The 21,274-nt window shown below is 41.8% G+C and overlaps 1 protein-coding gene and 1 long non-coding RNA gene across 2 annotated transcripts; both read left to right on the top strand.

The window, feature by feature from the left end:
• The first annotated feature begins 5,679 nt into the window (after positions 1–5,679).
• Positions 5,680–6,420, top strand: LOC109941550 (uncharacterized). Its single transcript, XR_002264201.1, has 3 exons — positions 5,680–5,735; positions 5,813–6,199; positions 6,298–6,420. It is a non-coding gene; the product is annotated as an uncharacterized lncRNA (long non-coding RNA).
• Positions 6,421–15,220: 8,800 nt separating this feature from the next.
• Positions 15,221–18,920, top strand: LOC100382611 (uncharacterized). The gene has a single exon (XM_020543289.2). It carries the CDS (start codon positions 18,334–18,336, stop codon positions 18,700–18,702), a length of 369 nt encoding a protein of 122 aa, XP_020398878.1. The 5' UTR covers positions 15,221–18,333; the 3' UTR covers positions 18,703–18,920.
• Positions 18,921–21,274: the final 2,354 nt, after the last annotated feature.

Genomic DNA, 21,274 nt, shown 5'->3' with positions numbered 1-21,274 from the left:
CTGTCACTGTCACTAGATATAGGACATTTTGCAATAAAATGACCGGGCTTACCACATTTGTAACATACTTTCTTGGAGCGAGGTTTGTAGTCTTTCCCCCTCCTTTGTTTGAGGATTTGGCGGAAGCTCTTGATGACGAGCGCCATTTCCTCATTGTCGATCTTGGAGGCGTCGATTGGTTGTCTACTTGGTGTAGACTCCTCCTTCTTCTCCTCCGTCGCCTTAAATGCAACCGGTTGAGCTTCGGACGTGGAGGGACCGTCAAGCTCGTTGATCTTCCGTGAGCCCTTAATCATAAATTCAAAGCTCACAAAATTCCCGATTACTTCCTCGGGAGTCATTAGTGTATATCTTGGATTGCCACGAATTAATTGTACTTGAGCAGGGTTAAGAAAAATAAGTGATCTTAAAATAACCTTAACCACCTTGTGGTCATCCCATTTCTTGCTCCCGAGGTTGCGCACTTGATTCACCAAGGTCTTGAGCCGGTTGTACATATCTTGTGGCTCCTCCCCTTGGCGAAGACGGAAGCGACCGAGCTCCCCCTCGATCGTCTCCCGCCTGGTGATCTTCGTAAGTTCATCACCCTCGTGCGCCGTCTTGAGCACGTCCCAAACTTCCTTGGCGCTTTTTAGTCCTTGCACCTTGTTGTACTCCTCCCTACTTAGAGAGGCGAGGAGTATGGTTGTGGTTTGGGAGTTGAAGTGCTCGATTTGGGCCACCTCGTCCTCATCATAATCCTCATCCCCTACTGATGGTACCTGTGCTCCAAACTCAACAACATTTCATATACTTTTGTGGAGTGAGGTTAGATGAAATTTCATTAAATCACTCCACCTAGCATAATCTTCACCGTCAAAGGTTGGCGGTTTGCCTAATGGAACGGAAAGTAATGGAGTATGTCTAGAAGTACGAGGATAATGTAAGGGGATCTTACTAAACTTCTTGCGCTCATGGCGCTTAGAAGTTATGGAGGGCGCGTCGGAGCCGGAGGTAGATGGCGATGAGGTGTCGGTCTCATAGTAGACCACCTTCCTCATCTTCTTTATCTTGTCGCCACTCCGATGCGACTTGTGGGAAGAAGTCTTCTTTTCCTTCTTTTTCTCCTTCTTCTTCTCCTTGTTGCGGGACTCTCCCGATAGAGCTTTCTCGTTGCTTGTAGTGGGCTTTTCGCCGGTCTCCATCTCCTTCTTGGCGTGATCTCCCGACATCACTTCGAGCGGTTAGGCTCTAATGAAGCACCGGGTTCTGATACCAATTGAAAGTCGCCTAGAGGGGGGGTGAATAGGGAGAAACTGAAATTCTCAAAAATAATCACAACTACAAGCCGGGTTAGCGTTAGAAATATAATCGAGTCCGCGAGAGAGGGTGCAAAACAAATCGCAAGCGAATAAGGAGTGTGACACGTGGATTTGTTTTACCGAGGTTCGGTTCTCGCAAACCTACTCCCCGTTGAGGTGGTCACAAAGACCGGGTCTCTTTCAACCCTTTCCCTCTCTCAAACGGTCCCTCGGACCGAGTGAGCTTTTCTTCTCAATCACTTGGAACACAAAGTTCCCACAAGGACCACCACAAGATTGGTGTCTCTTGCCTCAATTACAAGTGAATTTGATCGCAATGAAGAATCAAAGAAAGAAGAAAGCAATCCAAGCGCAAGAGCTTTGAAAGAACACAAGCAAATCTCTCTCACTAATCACTAGGGCGTTGTGTGGAGTTTGGAGAGGATTTGATCACTTGGGTGTGTCTATAATTGAATGCTAGAGCTCTTGTAAGTAGTTGAAGTGGGAAAACTTGGATGACTTGAATGTGGAGTGGTTGGGGGTATTTATAGCCCCAACCGCCAAACTAGCCGTTTAGTGGGGCTGTCTGTCGCATGGTGCACCGGACAGTGTCCGGTGCGCCAGCCACGTCACCAGGCCGTTGGGTTCCGACCGTTGGAGCTCTGACTGCTAGGCCCGCCTGGATGTCCGGTGGCACACCGGACATGCACTGTAGAGTGTCTGGTGCGCCACTTCGCGCGTGCCTGACTTCTGCGCGTTCTGGCGCGCATTTAATGCTTCTGCAGGTGACCGTTGGCGCGAAGTAGTCGTTGCCCTGCTGGCTCACCGGACAGTCCGGTGTACACCGGACACGTCCGGCGAATTATAGCGGAGCAAATTCCTGAAGCTGGCGAGTTCTAGAGTCGCTCTTCCCTGGGGCACCGGACACTGTCCGGTGTACACCAGACAGTCCGGTGAATTATAACGGAGCGCCTCTGGATTTTCCCGAAGGTGATGAGTTTGACTTGGAGTCCTCTGGTGCACCGGACACTGTCCGGTGGCACACCGGACAGTCCGGTGCGCCAGACCAGAGGTGCCTTCGGTTATCCCTTGCTCTCTTTGTTGAACCCAATTCTTGGTCTTTTTATTGGCTAAGTGTGAACCTTTGACACCTGTATAACTTATACACTAGAGCAAACTAGTTAGTCCATTTATTTGTGTTGGGCAATTCAACCACCAAAATCAATTAGGAACTAGGTGTAAGCCTAATTCCCTTTCAGCTACCAACCATATAAACAAGCTACCAAGAATAAGAAGACGCGTAGCTACAGTAACTTTGGGGGTGGAGGCCCGGAGAAATCAGGTTGAGCGTATGACAGCCTCTGGATCCAGTTACTGGCCTTCTTCTTGTTCTGATCATTGGATTCCAAGGCCTGGCAGATCGAGCTTGGGACCTTGTGGAGTGTTCTGTCTGTTTCAAGAACTGCCTTGAGATCTTTGAGGATTGAAACTATCTGCTGAAAGTCGGGCCTCTTTTCTGGTTGCCAGGACCAACACTGCTCAATCAAAAGCTTCAGCGCCGCAGGGCAGCTCAATTGAATGACCGGCCTCAAGTTCTGAAATGAGAGCACATGCTTGTAAGTAACTATCTATACTACTCCTTAAGATAGTAGTGTAGGCGTCCACATTCTATGGTGCATGGTTCTGCCACCGTCTCCTCCGAGATCCTCTCCACGACGCACGTTCGAGATCCTCTCCGCGACGCACGCCTCCCTCTCCTCCGTCCCCACCCTCCTCCCCATGCCATCGATGCCGCCATCATCGGATCCGCCCCAAGACGCCTCCGCCCCAGCCGCGCCCCCTTCCATCCTGTCCACGACGGACACCTCCCTCTCCTCCGCCCCACCCTTTTCCCCACGCCATCTGCACCGCCATCATCGGATCCGCCCCAACAACGGACGGAAGGCGCCGTGCATCTGGATCCACACCTTCACCACGCCCCGCCCGTACGGTCGTGCAAGCCCCCCCTCGAAATCTCGCCCGCACCGTGCCCCCAATCTCGCGATGCCCCCAACTGCCTCCCCCGCCGTGACAGCCACCTCGACGTCCTCACCATGGCTCATGAGGCCCCCGTCGATCCATCGTGTGTGTCCCCCCTTCCTCCCTGCACGATTCCGACAATCTAGATGCACAACGCCTTCCAAACATGATGCCTCCTTATCAGTAATGGTGAGGGCGAGCCTACACGTGTGGGGACGGTGGGAGGCGGTAACGCCTGTCGAGCGGCATTGACCCCGACCTAAAGTGCACCTGGCCATCTCACCGGAGCAGCCGAGCCCACCTCAGCTCGCTTTAGTGGCATACGAAGCCGGTCAGGCCATCCCGAAACCAAACCATGGCGGGACCAGTGCTCGGATAGGGTCCAACGGCGATGCAAGCAAGGAGTGGCGCGCGGCCGGCGCGGCAAAGATCGGCTCCTGCACGTGCAGCGCAGCCGCGCGAGAGTGAAGCAGGAAGGCCGCGATAGGCGGCGCAAGGAGGGTGCGACGGAGGCAAAGAGCAAGCACCTAGGGACTTCAAGTAAGTAGAAAACCAACACTGAATTTGTCGGTTCTCTGTTTTGTGATTGACCGATTGGTTTGTTGATCTCAGAAACAAAAAATTGTTTCACCGTCAAGCACCAATTTTTGGGTAGGTCAGTGTTTTGGGATGATTCTCCTATGCATCAATAGCAACCTTGTGCTTGGCAAAGTTATTTGCCCTAATAATGTTGTAGGTTTAGTGAAAAGAAATATACTGACATATCCACCGATCCATCGATGCCCAATGGAGATTGACCTCTATCAAGATTTAGTTACGTGTCTCAATAGGGCAATATTTCTGTGAGTTGTATACTGTGGATTCATCATCTGCATCATGAATTGATCGCACTATTTATGCCCTATTTTTCAAACCATGATTTCTGTAATTCTTTGCACCATGGTAGTTTTCTCAAATGATTTTATCTTTCACAACCCGGACTGAACTCACTGAAGCTGAAAGAAAGAGTACAAGTCTACTACTGTAGAAAGCAAGGAGGATGCCAACAGAAGCAGATTTCATATATGGATCGGGTATTGACCTTTTTGTGTTCTCCTCAACTCATCATTTAGCTACATATCTTATTAAATCTTAATCTTTGGTCATTAGCTACCATCTTGCACTACTTCAGTTCCTCGAGCCCCTGTGCATGGATATATCATTTAGTTGTGTCTAATAATATGTAATTAGTGGCAACATCTTTTTGTTATTTTGGTTTTATCAGCTTTTTATTGTTATAAGATCCCGATTGCAAACTGGTAGTTAGTACACCTTTAGGTTTTCCTTTGTCATATCAAGCTAATAATGTGTGAAGCAGGGTTCCCATTCTGATCTTTAGTTTTTTTGTGATTTTAATAGCAATAACCTTTTTCGCAAAAAAGTAACAAACTTTATGCAGTATGCGGTTCGTATAGTTCCTAGTATCCTTTTGGACTTAGATTTAGTTTGATATATGGTTATGTTTATTGACAAAATGCTTTTTAGCTTTGCAGATAAAATCTTGAGCAAAATGGGAGAAGGTTTGGGTTTTCTTCAATCTGTCATCTCGTGTTCTGCTAGGTATCTCCGTTATTATTCTAATGAAGAGGGCTACGATTTGGAATTTTGTAGGTACATTTGAGCGTGTTTTGGAATGCTGGGACCGTGAAACACGTGAATATGTTGCCATAAAATTTGTTCGCAGTATCCGCAAGTACTGTGATGCTGCAATGATTGAGATATATGTGCTCAATCGCCTTGCAGAAAATGAAAAATACAGATCTTTGTGAGTATCTCAGAGACCTAATTACTTAAAGTATAACTCTATTTTGTTTCTGACTTGACAGTTCCTCTTCAATTTGTCAGCTGTGTTCAAATTCAGATATGGTTTGACTATCGTAATCATATATGCATGGATGTGTTACTTTATGTTTGCTTGTGTTTAATATAGAAGGCTCCCTTGCCTTCGTTCGATCATGTGGTATTTGAAAGTGATGTCTCTATAAATGAAGTAAGGCAGGGCAATGCTTATGTTACTATTGTCAGTTATTAGCTTCTTAAACCATGCATCTGTCAATGTGTCCTGTTTCAATAGGGTCTTATTATAGGATGTGATGCCACTGAATTATGATGTTTGTTCTTTTGCTACCTTTGTTAAACAACATCAGATCATTCATATTGTATCCTTCCTCAGATTGCTTCTTTTGTTCTACTACAAATATGCTCCACATGGCAGGGAGAGGTATGCTCCTAAATTTCTTATTTTGTGCATTGTGAAATGATTGTTCTAACAACATCAAGTTTGTGTTCTTCATTTAATCTATCTCAGATTGCTCTGTGTTTTGTAGGTCTCGAGGTCAAGCCTAGACCCACTATCAAGTGTGTGCTTGGACATGACTTTATCCTGCACTTTCCAGTGTAAATCTCATTGTAATGTGTACTTACTTTTCTTGGTTGGATTTGCTCTATATACTTACTTGGATTTAATCCTGTAGGCTGCACTTGGGGAATCAAAGAAAAGTGAAAGTGCCATGTCAAAGTTGATGACCAGAAGCTTGCTATTGGAACCCTCTCTATTGAAAAATACCCTTAGATATAAATTGATTTGGTTTTCAATAAAGAGTGTGAGCTATCACACACATCGAAAACTACCAGTGTATTTTTCTTTGGTTACAAGGTTGTGCAACCAATCGAGGAAGATGAATATTCTTTTTAACATTGATTTTTTATTAGTTTTATTTCATGTAAGACTGATCTAAACTATTTCTTTGTGGAGTATTTTGTTTCCTTGACCTCATTTTTGCTTCTTGCCTCTTACATAATCGATCTTGATTCTGAAGATGAAGAGAAGGAGCTAAACATTCCAGTAATCAAGGAAAATGGTATATATATCTTCTCTTTTTTTCCTGGTGGGTTTTTTCTGGCATTGTTGGGGTTGTTTGAATTATGGATTGTTTGGATCATGAATATATCTAATTAGGCAAAGGTGATGGGATGGAGGACCAGAGAAGTGAAGAGAAGGCAGTTGCTGCAGCTTCAAAATCAAGTCTTGGGCTTGAAAAAAAACAAGGATGAGTATGAGTCTAATGATTCTGATGAGGGAGAGTGATTATCTCCTGAAGAAGGCAATGTTGTGATTTGAAGGGTATGGTGCAGAAAAGTTTTGTGTGCATGTCATGACAGTTTCATACAACGCACGTGCGAACGCACCGAGAGCCTACCACCTCCCGTGCTCACCATTGTCGTGTTTGATACCTGACTGCTACTGCTGTTACTTCGAATCTCCGGGGTGCTCATGGAGTCATGGTGCATATGCTCATGTTTGCAGGGTGTCAGTTTTTTTCATCGTCTACTTCTAGAGATAACAACTTTAGCATGTTGGTTAAAGATTCTCGGTGTGCTAAGCTTTTCTTTTTTGTTTCATTAGAAACTCAACTATATAGATGGTGCCCTACTTTACATTTTGCAAACACAAAATGCTCCAAAATAAATGGAAGCTTATGTTTTCATTTCATTTGTTAAACTTACATATTCTTCATCTGTCATGTACTTCATCCGTGTGCTTGGAATTTTAGCCCCTTCTTTTGCTTCTAACTAACATAGATGCTTTTGTGTTACATGTATTTGGTTACCGAATTAGGACCATGTTTTCTCTTTGGATATTTCAGAACTAAAATCTCCAAAAGATTCCCTTATGTAAACACTTGAGTAGGGGAAGCAACCATGTTGTGCTGCGATAAGAGCGTAGCTGATATGTGATGTGTAATTTGCATCCTTTTAATGTCATGTAATAGTAAGAGCCCATATGTATGACCCATAGTTCTTTTTTCTTTGCCTAAGCTAGGTTCCAAGTGAAGACATACCACACAAGCTTATCAATATCGATTAAAAAGATTAGATTAGTGTAAACATATTTACTTATCACTAAAAATTGTATATTGACTTTTTAGAAATAATCTGTGCGTATTGATAATGTTTGCTCGGCATCAGTTCAATCTATTTGGTTCGACGTATTTATAATATTATTACATATTTATATTGTCAATATAATATTAGTACTACGATGATATTTCCTCATAATGGATTTTACATATCATATTAATATTTGTTGTTTCATATCTATTGTTAATTCATACTATTTTCAGACATGAATTTGGTACAATATGGAAGAAATTGGTTAGTGCTTTACTGTATGGAGTATGGTTTTCTACAATATACTTATGCATGTGACTACAACATTGATTGTTGTCTACTGTGCAAATATAGAATTGTTCAGACATTCTTGTACCTATATCTAATTGTTGTTTGAAAGGCATGACCTTAGTGGTTTTTCCCAAATAAATTTTATTTCATTAGTGCTTTGTCATTATTAACAGCCTGTAGGAGAAGGTGAAACTGGAGAATGAGCAAATGTGGCTGTTCATGGACGACAACATCAAGAAACCTGCAACATGCAACCTGATTTTAAGAAATCTGCCACCTGCAACATGACTGGACAGTGGTATCTCTGAGATATAATGTGGACAACGACAAAGAATACTATGCATACACAACAGAAGAGTCCTGCAACCTGATTTTAAGTCCATTTGTAGCAAACAATCTTGGAAGATGATGTGCAGTTTTATTTTTATGTCAGTTTTACTGATGCAGTTAGTTCCTAAGCAGATCCATGGCAACTTGTTTCACGCTGATGCTTGAGAAGTTGAGAGGGATGGAAATGACACTCACAATAAAACTTTGATTTGCTTTCTTGTGATCGTCGATCATAATAAACGCAATGGCACAATATACCGTGTAATTGTCCTTTCCTGGTAGAACATGAAAAGTTGAACTTCCTCTTGTGATATATAAAGCCTCTGTACCCTACATAATATTTAACATCTTACGGAAATTTATTTGTGCTGCCCCATGGAATAGTATAGCTCTTGTCAACTGGATGATGGACCCAGTTGCACATTTAAGCATTTTATAGTGTAGTGATTTGTCGTTCCATATCTATGCTTCATATAAATTAGCAGAAAGGGTAAACTCGTTGACTGGTACTCTTTTCTTCTTCCTTCTTGAAAACATTGGACATGAAGCTTTTTTTTCTTAGTTCTTACCGATCATCGGAACTCCAAACTATACATAAACAGGCCAGGCCGGAGACGAACCCCACATTATCTATTTACAAAATAAATCGAAGTAGCACACACACCTTATTAACAACGGCGAAAGCTGCCTGAAGCGGAGTCATATCTTCATAAGGGAGTGAACCGGTGACCAGGGTCGTTCCTGACTTTTCGGGGGGGGGGGGGGCAGTGCGAAATCCGATATAGAGGCCTCATCCACACACAAATATATATAATTATACATGTAGTATCGAATATTTGACATATAAAAATTATTATGCACTATTTTAAAGTTTATAAGATAACAAATGTAAAATATAGCCGAAAACACTTACTTGTTAATTGATATCATTAAAAATATCTTCTAACATTTTGTGATACAAAGTCATCACTTATATTATTGAGATCAACTCATCCAACAACTTTTTTATATATAGAATCGGCAAGCCATTTAACCTCTATTGAGTTATTGTTGACCATAAATAGTTGACAAAAATATTTCAATTTTAAAAAGCTTCTCTTTGTCGATGCAACCATCATGTGTATAGTAAATAATACTCTCTCTATATCAAAATAGAATTTGTTTTGCTTCTTTAGTGGATTCATCATTATATAGTTGAATATAAACATAAAAATAAAGAGATAAAACAAATACTATTTTAAAACGGATGGAGTATTCGATAAGTAATTGAGACATTAGTTTAACAATCTAAACGAAATTGGTCGATAGCGTATCGCTCTTTGTGTATTTGTGTTTAGAAAAGATATGTTTAACAGGAAAAAGTGCTAGTGTCCAGTGGCTAAGAGGCCCTCTGTTTTTGGGGGCCCGGTGCGGCCGCACCCCCTCCGGTACGGCTGTGCCGGTGACCAATTCCCACAAGAGAAGCCCAAAGCTTGTGCTTGTACATCTCTGGTGCCATCCATCTATAAGTACCTGGATCGTTCTGTTGTTCTCCACACTTGTGTCCTCGTTCTTGGCCCTGTATTTTCCAAAAGGTCACCCATGCAACTTGCATAGGACTTGTTTCGCCGATCATCGAGTGAAGCGTCCCCAATCCTCTGGGACTCAAATGTGATACAATTACTAGTCCTAGGAGGCTAGTAAACACATTTATACATCAGATGATTCCAGATCTGCTTAAACGAGACAAACCTATAAAGGTGGTGATCAACTTTAAGAGTTGGTCCACAACTCGGGACATATCATCAGAGTGGGGCTGAAGCAGCCCGATATACGCAGCGAAGCAAATCAGCGGTCCAACAGCCACAGGCAAGGTTGGGAACAGTCATAACTCTTACCCGATCTCCTTTTTCTGAAAAACAACAAATAAGCAAGGGTGAGTACAAACATACTCAGCAACCCACCTTCACCCACGGAATGGGGAAATCAGATATAATGCATGGAATATGTGGAGCTTAGGATATTTTGCAGAAACAACAATATTTTATGCAGGGTTGTTTTGTAAAACATTTTGTATTTCGCAAAACGCATCCTCTCCCAAAGGAGTAGGAAGTTTTTCAATATTAGAACAAAATCCCCTGGACTAAACCATCCAGGTATCTCAGCAGTTTCCCACTGGTTTTCATTTTCAAAAAACAACTACTGGACTTCCCGTCCACCATAGCTCACGACTCAACCGCCGGACCTTTTAAAAACCACTTTTCTCAAACGCATCTCTTTTTTTGGAAAACAAAACACTAATTGCCATACCACACCAGACTCGTCCATTCCTCTGGACACAGACTATTCGAATAGGTTTGAACTCTGCGCAGAGGGGTACACTTTACCCACTAGTCCGGCTCTGCGATCTCATAGCTAGTGAGATCCGAATCTGAATCTCTTTCTTTCCTCGCACGTCCTAACCTTAACGGTTATACCGGAAGGAGTCAGGCCACCGCCATGTCCAAACCGGACAAAACATTCCCCCTCCTTATCCTCCCGGTGCTCCCCAGCCTTCATAACCCTGGGGTTGGACCGTACGAGTTCAGATTGAGTGACTACCCACACAGTCTCGAGTGGTTGTACTTATCATGAGTATAGGTAGTGAAGGATGACAAACCGGTCCTTATGTGAGGGGACAATCCTTCTGCTCACGCCTAAACCAGCTGAGCCATCACCTTAGGCCCTCCCCTAAACCAGGGAGTCCCTGATCATCCCTACTCAAAGGTGATAAGGGTGAAAACCCTTCATCATCACATTTTGAAGAGCATTTTCTTTTGAAAAACTCACACCTTTTCTCAAATCATTTGTAACAAATATATTAAGGATTGATTGCGGCAAGCGGCTTGGGTGGCCATAATAACTTGTCTCAAAATCATATCATGCATAAAATAACAGGCTGAGGGTTGTGGTTGAAAAATCATAGGTAATTTATGCATCAAAGGGATCTAGTGAGCTTGCCGTGCTTATCCGGCGAAGGGGGAAGGAGAGCTCGCGGAACTGGCTTCTGGCTCCACCGCCTGGCGTAGACTTGCAGATCTGGCCTCCACGAGACGGCACGAACGCTCCAATAACTATGCAACATGAATAAGCAAACATACAAACAAGCAAGTATACCAACAAACATTTAGTATAGTGGTCAAAATAGCGATATATGAATGGGTAGAGTCTTGAGTAGAATCTGTGTCATGTGGTGTTGAGATACTACTAGTGGTGGAGCGGAGGTGCTTACCAGGAGGGTGGACTGGAGGCGAAGCGACACTATGCGTGTAGCCGGCAGAGCGGAGTAACTGAGTGGGTGGGGTGTTTGCCTTGGCTGAGGGTGTTGAGTGTGTGTGGAGAGGGAGAGGGTAGCTGGGTGTATTTATAGCTGAGTGTATGTGGTGTAGAACAGTGAAGTTCACTGTTGGTGAGAATAGTGACGAATTAATCGTCTGACTTAGTATGAACAGGAGAGTTACAGGCAGAACATGGGACAAGAGTATTTTGGGAGTTTTCTGGAATATGGACCATGCTTAAGGGATGACATGGTTGGATAGGGAATAGTTTGATAAGAATTTAGAAACAAGAATTATTGGAATCTGAGTTTGGGAGCCTGGTTTGAAGGAATCTCAAAGTTAAGCGTGCTCAAATTGGAGAAACCTGGGATGGGTGACCAGATGGGAACTTCCCTACTGGAAGGAAAATCACAGCCACCGGAGTTCGTATGACTGGAATATGGGTCTGGCTGGTCTTAGGTGGACTGGACAGCATGATGGATGAGTAGTTGAAATTTGGGGTGATCGGATGATTGATGAATAGTAACGATAAATAGTAATGATGGTGAATAGTGTCGATGAATAGTGATGACAAAAAGGGTGCCATAGATATCATCGATGAATAGTAACAATGAATAGTGACGACGAAAAGGTTGCCATAGATATCATCGATGAATAGTAACGATGCTGAATAGTAACGGTGAATAGTAACAATGAATAGTAATGGTGAATAGTCCGTATGAACGAACGATGAATAGTGACGATGAAAGAACGATGAACGATGAATAGGAACTATGAACGAACGGACGAACGATCGAATGATCGGACGAACGAACAATCAGAATTTCGGCAGCATAACGGCAGGACAAAGATTATCTGAAAGAACGATGAATAGGGACTATGAACAAACGATGAACGATGAATAGGAACTATGAACGAACGATGAACGATCGAATGATCGAACGAACGAACGACCGGATTTCGGCATCATAACGGCAGGAAAAAGATTATTTGGATGAACGAACGGATGAACGATCGAATGATCGGACGAACGAACGATCGGAATTTCGGCAGCATAACGGCAGGACAAAGATTATCTGGAAGAACGATGAATAGGGACTATGAACGAATGGTGAACGATGAATAGGAACTATGAACGAACGATGAACGATCGAATGATCGATCGAACGAATGATCGGAATTTTGGCAGCATAACGGCAGGAAAAAGATTATTTGGACGAACGAACGGACGAACGATCGAACGATCGGACGAACGGACGAACGAACCATGAACGATCGGACGAACGATCAAACGATCGGACGAACGAATGGACAAACTAAGAACAGGGGGACGAACGATCGAAGAACGACCGAACGATCCTTGTGCTAGTGTGTGCTTGTGTGGAACATGGAGTGGGTGTGTGTTGGGGGGGACAGTTGCCATGAAATGGCTTGGGGTGGGATGAGAGGAGGCCCTTGCCCCTCTATTTATAGCCATGGTGGGGGGATTAGGGTGAGGGATGAGAGGATTAGTGGGAGGATGAGAGGATTAGTGGGAGATTAGCATATATTTGTCTTATATGAGTGTAATTAGCTTGTAGAGCTCAACGTATGACACCGGACGCATACGTATACGTATGAACATGAGGAAAGTTATGAAGAAAATATTTGTGGGGACTTGAAAAATGATTCTGAAGGTATTTCTCAGGAGGAAAATATCTGGAGATATATCGGTGGAATATTTGGGCAGTATTTCTGGAAAGAATTTGAGGGGGGTCACTGGGGAAATATCTGGGTAGTATTTCTGGAAAGAATTTGAGGGGGGTCACTAGGGAAATATCTGGGTAGTATTTCTGGAAAGAATTTGAGGGGGATCATTAGGGAAATATTTGTAGGATATTTTGAGGAGGATTTTGGAGAGAATATAGACCACTATAATTTATTTGCTGATATCAACTCACAAACAAACATTTTGAAACGAAATTTAAAATTCAATTTGAATTTAGAGCGAGTTTGAGAAAATTTCAAGATTTGAATTTTTGGGATGCTACATCGAGCCACCATCGTAGCATCGCATCAACCGTCACTAGGAACACTGGATGACTTCTTTCGTCAATCATCGCCTCGTCGGGCCACCACAGCACGCTCATGCAAGACGCCACGACGGTTTTCTTCGGCCTTGCGCAAGATGATCGACGACCACAACATTCCTACCTACACTCCCGGGCAATGGTAGGCCTGTCGGCACAGGGTGTGCGCCACCTGATTTCCCTCACGTCTCTAGGGTTGAAAAAGAAACGAAAAAAATCCCATCTCAACTCGTACAATTTTCCACATCTAACCCATCCATTTTCGTATGTGAAAAATTCTATAAACGAGAGAGGGTATATTCCGTGCATTTTTTTGCCGATCCTGTTTTTAGCCTGATTGAACTCGTATTTATTCCATATTTGAGAAATCTAGGACGAACCCAATATGCATTAGTTTAACTAAAGCATCGTGTCCTTAGTGATAAATTATAGCACAAGAGTTCATTCTAGCCACCAGCTCTTCTCAATGAAAGGTGGTCTAAAGGCTCAAACAACACCGACTGTAGCTATATGTCTACCACTAGCAAACAAACAACAATATAGTAGTATCTCTCTGTTTTTAATTGTTTCATGTTGTGGCCTTTCTGGTCAGTCACCGGTTAGTCATCAATATCATGTGTGTTTGTATTAAATTACGAGTTTTCGCTTAATAGTTTTGTTCCCGTCTGTTTTCGTACACCCGTTGATTCCGCTACCCTTTCTATTTCTGACTCTTATGGTTCCAATCCCGTTTTCGATGATAAATCACGAAAATGGAAATGGGATAAGGGTTTTCCGTTTATTCGTCTGTTTTCATACCGCACACAAAGTTTTCAGATTTAATTTTTATATATATTTAAATAACATTCCACAGACCTCTAAAATATATATATATATAATAAATTTGAAAATTGATTTTAAGTATACAAATAATTCAATAAAGCTTAGGAAACGTATAACTTGTTTGTTTTAACTCCGGTTTTAGTGGTTCTTGAACCTACGGACTCGTGTAGGGGCGTAGAATATTATCGTAGTTTGTTTCTTTGTTTGGTGCTATATTATTTAATTAATATTTGTCTATTTGTTTGTACATTTGTGTTTAGACGGGCGAGTGTACGAGATATCTGTAGATCAATATTTTTGAAGACTCATTAGCACGTTATCACAAGTAAGAAAGGCAAGATGTAAAACCTTGATTTTTTGGGTATAAAAATTTATTTGCTCTATACTCAAAATTCATGGGTTACCCTCTCTTTATTATCCTCTTTTCTCTTTTTACAAAAATACAGAGAGTTATTTTGTACCTGCAAGAGAAATGAGTATCAACGATAGGATATGTGGTCGTTAATAGCCAAAATGTGGTCGTCAAAAGTAAACAACGACCACAAACTGTGTTCGTCGATGGTCGTTAAATGTTCCATTGTTAATTGTAGTAACGACCACATGTAGATTCCGGTCGTTATTCGATTAACAACCGTATATATAATGGTCGTTAGTTGTGGGGTATTAACGACCGCATAAAAAGCATCAACAACCAAATTTGCAGCTTTTAGCGACCACATATGAGGCATCGACAACCTCGGTTTTAGCTATAACAGCCATGACTATTAATAACCACATGTCAACATTAATGTCCATTTACAATAGTATTGAAAACTGCATCTGTAATCATATTACATTAACTAGTTAGTTGCCCGTGCGCTGCTACGGTTTTTATATATCATATAGGTAGACATCGTTTAAACGAAACACTTATTCAAACACAATTATATTTTTTATTTTAAATTATTAGTATTTTTACAATTTTTATCCTTTAATAACCGAACTGAACCTGCAATACAGTGGCCGAGCAATATATATTTGGCGAGGTGACACCAAAACAACAAGCATGTAGATGCATCCCAAATGGTAACACAATAAAATACAAATGGTAATTTAAAAGTTCAGGCACACAATATTATGTACATAACAACACCGAAAGTTAGCTACACCCAAATATGTAGTACAACTGAACATTGTGACGCTCCAACGACATGTAAATACATTTAACAATTCAACATAATAGTGGAGAGTGAACATTGTTTGAATAATAATAAACCTAGTCATGTCTCCTATTTTAAACTTGTCTTTATCTTTAAATGCTATAGATTACAAAAGAGGAAAAGTATGTACTGTAAAGAACACTTTAGGGAAACATGTTAAACAATTAGGATTTGATCAGGAGCAAGAACATTGTACCCTTGATTCCAAGTTCATCAAAACTGCAGATTTGGTTGCTTCTTTAGCATGATCAAGTTGTTCTTGTGTAACTACATGATGTAAAAAAACTCGACCTGTGGGGGGTAAGACATCCCCGGGCATTGTATTAAGAAGAAGACCTTCTCACATAGGTCGAGAAAACCCCCGAACCCCTGCCCCACCCATACACGGCGGCATCGAAGCCCATGATGTAAAAGATGCAGGAAAAAAAGGAATGTGAATGATAGTGGTCAATCTAGAATAGTAACAGCATGTGTGCCACATGCCTAAAAGCATAATGATTCAATCACCCAAACACTGCAAAGAACATCTTGAAACAGTTTTACTTGAGTCGAGTCTACATGACATAATTCACATGCCAGTACAGAATAATATGATTCAACGAATCTTTAATCTAGTCCAATAGAAAATCCATGAACACGATAATGGAAACGAACCTGACGTCAGGGCAAACCCAGTTGCCTTCGTGTCCACCCACGCGCCCGCCACCACCTATCATGGTGCCCCCTTGCATTATAACAGAAAAATCAGTCCTCACATGTCATGCTGCTTAAAAATTGCATAATTCATGAAAGTTGCGTATTGCTATTTTAGACATGCTACATACCACATGTTGCAAATGTAGAAGTCATAAAAATGACTCACATGTCTTTTCACTCATGCTAAGGCCTCGTTTGGTTCCTTTAGTCTAGGAACTAAAGTTTAGTTAGGAGACTAAAAGACTAAACTTTAGTCCCTATCCTGTTTAGTTCTAGAGACTAAAACTATTTAAAACACATTAAATGAATCATAATAGGACTAAAATACCCCTTAGCATTCTCCCGCCATTAGTGCAACTGAAATAAAGGAGGGGAAAAGTGGAATTTATATGGTTTAGTCTCTTTTAGTCATCCCTTGAGGGACTAAAGACTAAAACAGTTTAGTCCCACCGTTTGGCAATTTAGGGACTAAATGTGACTACCTCCAACCAAATGGGTCCAAAGTTAGATTATGTTTAACTAACTTAAATATCTTTTCACTCATGCTAAGCCAGATCCTTTTTAATTAAACTAAAATATTAGTGCTAATGGAACATGGCACAGGAACAATTTGAAAACAGAAATCTGTAGCAAAATGTGCCTATAGAAATCAGAATAAGAGAGATATCTAGAACTTGAAGACAAATAAATAGAAATATGGGCACATGTCAATAGATCAATGCCCTCATATGCAATTGTTCCACTTGTAGAAAGTGATTTCTCGATGTTTGATCTTCCAACCATTTTTGTCAATTTTAGAAATCTTAAAGCTGCCTGACAAGGTAATACATTGACCTTTGAAATGGACAAATATACAAACCCATGTATGTATCTCTCAAAGGGCTGCAGAGCAGAACTAAACAAATCACTACAATCGATTTAAACAGGCAAAGAATAAGAGCCATGCTCTGCATCTAGGAAACAAAGAGAAACCATTCAAAGCACAACGGATCATATTTTTTGTAGTCCAGTAATAGATTCTGCATTTGATCTACTATGCCAAACAACTAATATGTTTATGATTTAGTAGATAGAAAATTGCTTGAACAAACGACATTGGCAAACTATCAAATTTTCTATTTGTATGCAAACACATCAGAAAGAGAAGAACCTCTTGATGACTAAGAGCGGCCCTCCACGTCCTTCCGACTCTGCGTAAAACATACAATACGAGCACACAAATAAGATCCAACCAGCCAAATTGTCCACCGCTGCCGTTGTAACCTCCTCCACCAAGGCCCAAGAAATAACAAAGATAAAGAAAGGAGGAAGAATCAACCACTACAATGATCTAAATTCAACGTAAAGAAAAGAAATGTTGAAGAACATATAAAAACACCAATTTTGTTATTGTATCGACTTTTGAGCTGAATCTGTGGCACAAATTGTGTTGCAGCACATACAAGAAATTTAGTCCTTCATTAACCTATGAAATGTCCAGTGTTATTATATAAATATAGGCTACTGTTTCTAATGGGGGAGAAATGAAACAGAATATGAACATAAGTTGCATTGCATTACATAGTACCTCATAGCAATGTCCCAAAGGCGAACATCTGCCAAGAAAACACTACTTCAACAACATAAGTAGAAAAAAAGAGCTCGGTCGATGGGTTAGTTGCAAAGAGAATCTGAACACACCTGGCGTACATATTACTTGCATATTGGGGGGAACCAGAACATGTTTCTGATGACGCTTAAATTGCATTGTTCATCTCTCGAACTACGAAATCCGAATAAACAAGAGCGCAACGACAAAAATGCTAATATGGCACGCTACATAGGAAACAAAACTCTAAGGAATAGATCCGTTTGATTTCCCTGTTCGATGCGACTGGTGGGGCAAGGTGATGAGTAGCTACCTGATGAAGGTCACGGCGGGTCGATGAAGTAGGTGAACTTGGGGATCTTGGCCCAGCAATGTACTCCTAGCAGGAGCAGACGCTGATGGATGCAGCATGGACGGACTCGAGGACAACATTGCAGGCAACGTACTGCTATGCGCACCAGAGGTGTACGCGCGCGGGGGGAGGGGGCATCACGTCGGGGACATCGCGAGCGTGGACAAGGGAGCGTCGAGCGGCCATCACGATGATGCCAGGCCTTGTAGGCGGCCTCAACGACAAAGCGGCGGAAGGAGAAGGTGAGGCACACCTGTAGTTGACCCGGACGTGGTCGCTCTTGTTGCAGAGCTTGTAGCCTTGTAGAGGTGAAGCAGCTGCCGGAGCCCAAACGAGAAAAGGAAGAAGAAACAAATGGAATCTAGAAAAGCAAGAATACTGACAGCACAACGCATGCCTCAAGGAAGGAGAAGCAGCAGAAGAAAGAACCCGCTACGCTAGGGATCTCATCTCAGACGACCATGGCGAAGCAAGTGAGCGTGAGCCCACCGTCGGGGCCGGCGGTGGCGGCGGTCCCCGCGAGTGCGCTGAGGAGGCGGCGGAACGCGACCACGGGGAAGGGGATGTGGAGTAGGTCCCGACGCGCATACCTGTACTCCTGCGCGGCGCGGCGGAGTAGCTCGACGATGGGCGGGCGGCCCAGCAGCTCCACAGGGACGATGAACCGCTGCGTATCCTCCCCCTCTGCGCCGACCACCACAGGCACGTGCTCTGATGGAACCTTCCCGCATGTGGGCCCCGGCAACGCCGGCACTGGCTTCACCATGGCGCCCGACGCCACCCTACACACCCCCGTGGACACGCACCAGAGCAGTGCAGGTCTGCATTGAGGAGGCAGCAGTGCAGGTTTGCAGCGACAGGACGAGGCAGAGAGGTGAGGCGCAACACAACGCGGGCGGGGAGGGAGGAAAGCGGGCGGCGGGGGCGAGGATGGTGTCGCCGATGGAAGGGGACCGCGGGGAGCGGGGCGAGGATGGCGGGGGCGCACGTAGGATTCGTGAATGGTGCCTTCCATCTGCAGAGAACGCGGCGGGGGCGAGGATGTCGATGCGGGGGCATGGTGTAGCATCTGTGGACGCCCTCCTTACTGTTTTATAGAGTAGTAGTAGATAGTATATCAAAGACAGGAAACTACATTTCATTTCAGCATGCACCAACAAACACTTCAGAGCTCATATATGAACCTCATTTGAAACAAGTATAAATTGTATTAACCAAAACAAATCTGATTATTACATATGAGATGTATTTCCATATAGTATAAAATCTGAAAAATCTTTACAGTAATGCTCACACTAGGACTTTTTGTCTAACTACTACTTAATCTATTCTTTAGTTCTTCCCACTCTTGTTCCATACGGCTCATACGACTGTTTGTAGCTTTATTTTCTTCTCGTAGCTCTCTATTTTCTTCTTGCATTGCTCTTTTCTCATCCTCGGATTGTTTCAACTTTTCTATCAATTCAGCCTTACTAATGCATGGACTTCTAAGGTGTCTTGTTTTCATGCCACCACCATATCCAACAATGTGATCCTGTCTCTTTGAAGGGAAGCACTTATCCATAAGTTCTGTATTAGAAAGAGAAGGATCTAATGATATTTGTTCCTCAAGTTGTGCCTGCATTCAAAGATACCTTAATTTCAGAGGTTTGTATTATGATATATCACCAATAAAAAGAAATATATATGACTTCATAAGCTCACATGCTTGCTGGAGGATTCAGAATCTAGAAAACTATGTACCACCCTTTGTGTGAGTCATGAAAAATAAGGCATCCAAACTTGGAGGGCTGTTACCCTTACCGCCCTAGTATATGCATGGAACAAATGTAATCAAAACTAACAAGTAATACAAGAAAACTAATCAACATGTTGAGATAAAATGACAAATACTTACATTGTCATAAATTACTTTTCTAGATGGTTTGCTGCCACTGTGATGGAGGATTGTCAAGTTAGATCTATTTTTTGAATTTCTCTTGCTCCTTGCCTAGAATGCAATGAATAATTAGATTACTATACATGTTAACAACATCATCTCAGCAGTAAACAATTAAGAACAGTAATGGGCAGCAGTATAGCACTTACAATGAACTCCTTACTATAGAAATGTTCTTTAACCAACCACTCCCACTTAGCTTCTGGAAAATCTTCAGGGCAGTTCTTAATAGCTTGTTGCATATTCTTTGCTGGCTTGACATAGTGCTGACAAAAGTCACCACACAAATTGTTCCATAGATCCCTAGCATGCTCCATGATATCATTTTCATAGACAACCATTTTAATTTTTTCGTCTATGTTTTCAAACTTGTCCTAAAAAATTGTTAAACAGATGCCCCATATAAATGTACCATCTTCAAGGATATATATATACATATATAAAAGATAACACAACAATATAATGAAAGTATACCATATATAAAAGATAACACAACAATATAATGAAAGTATACCTTGATTGCAGCAAAAATATGCATCATAGATGTCTCACTAATGTCTGTCCATTTCTTCACCCTCACCGGGGTAATAGTAGGATCACGGACGATTCTACCAATGTGTCGTGCGAATGATGTGCCAAGAGCACGGTTGTATGTATTACAACACTTGATGCAGGGACACCTAATTTTACCGCCATCACCTGACCTACTGAATGCATAATCCAAGAACTTGGTGACTCCATCTAAATAAAGATTTTTTTTGAAGTCAGGCCATCCAAACATTCAGTACTAAGACGCTCGTCAACTAGATTCATCCATGCCTTACTCGGTGCCATAAATATGGTAAATATTAATTATAAAACCTGTGGTAATATATTTGTTGTCAAAACAAATTCATATATCATTCACTCTTAAATGTTTACTATAATTTACATCTACTAAAATTGTATGTTTATAAATCATAGAATTTTATATGTGACCAAAGTAGTTGAGTGAAAAATCTTTAGGTATTCACCATAAAAATTGCTAGTGGGTCAGACTTGAATTGAAATTGCCATAACTATGCATAGATTATATTAGGAGATTTAGGTTGCACACCTTTACTTGGATGAATTGCTCCTTCGGGTTGAGACAAATAATGTAAAATGCACGATCCTGAAATCAGCACGTTCTGTAGTGACAATTATGAAATAGTAAGGTGCCAGTCAATAGGAAATATATGATATAAATTGAAACTGCATATCCGTGAATAATATTAACCGAAACACAACACTGAAAAGTAAATTGTTCTGGCAGCATCACTAATTAAAATAAATATTGTAGTATATTTTGATCTCAACCACAACCACAATGGTCTGAATTCCCATTTGATATAAGTAATTTCTGTATACACTTCTCACAGATCAGCCACTATGCCTCACAATTAACATATAAACTTGTGGAATCTAACTAATTAACATATATT

Source organism: Zea mays, chromosome 8, assembly GCF_902167145.1.
Source record: "Zea mays cultivar B73 chromosome 8, Zm-B73-REFERENCE-NAM-5.0, whole genome shotgun sequence".
In the NCBI taxonomy this organism is placed as follows: domain Eukaryota; kingdom Viridiplantae; phylum Streptophyta; class Magnoliopsida; order Poales; family Poaceae; genus Zea; species Zea mays.
Note: the sequence above shows the minus strand (reverse complement) of the source record. Positions and strands in the feature narration are given on the sequence as shown.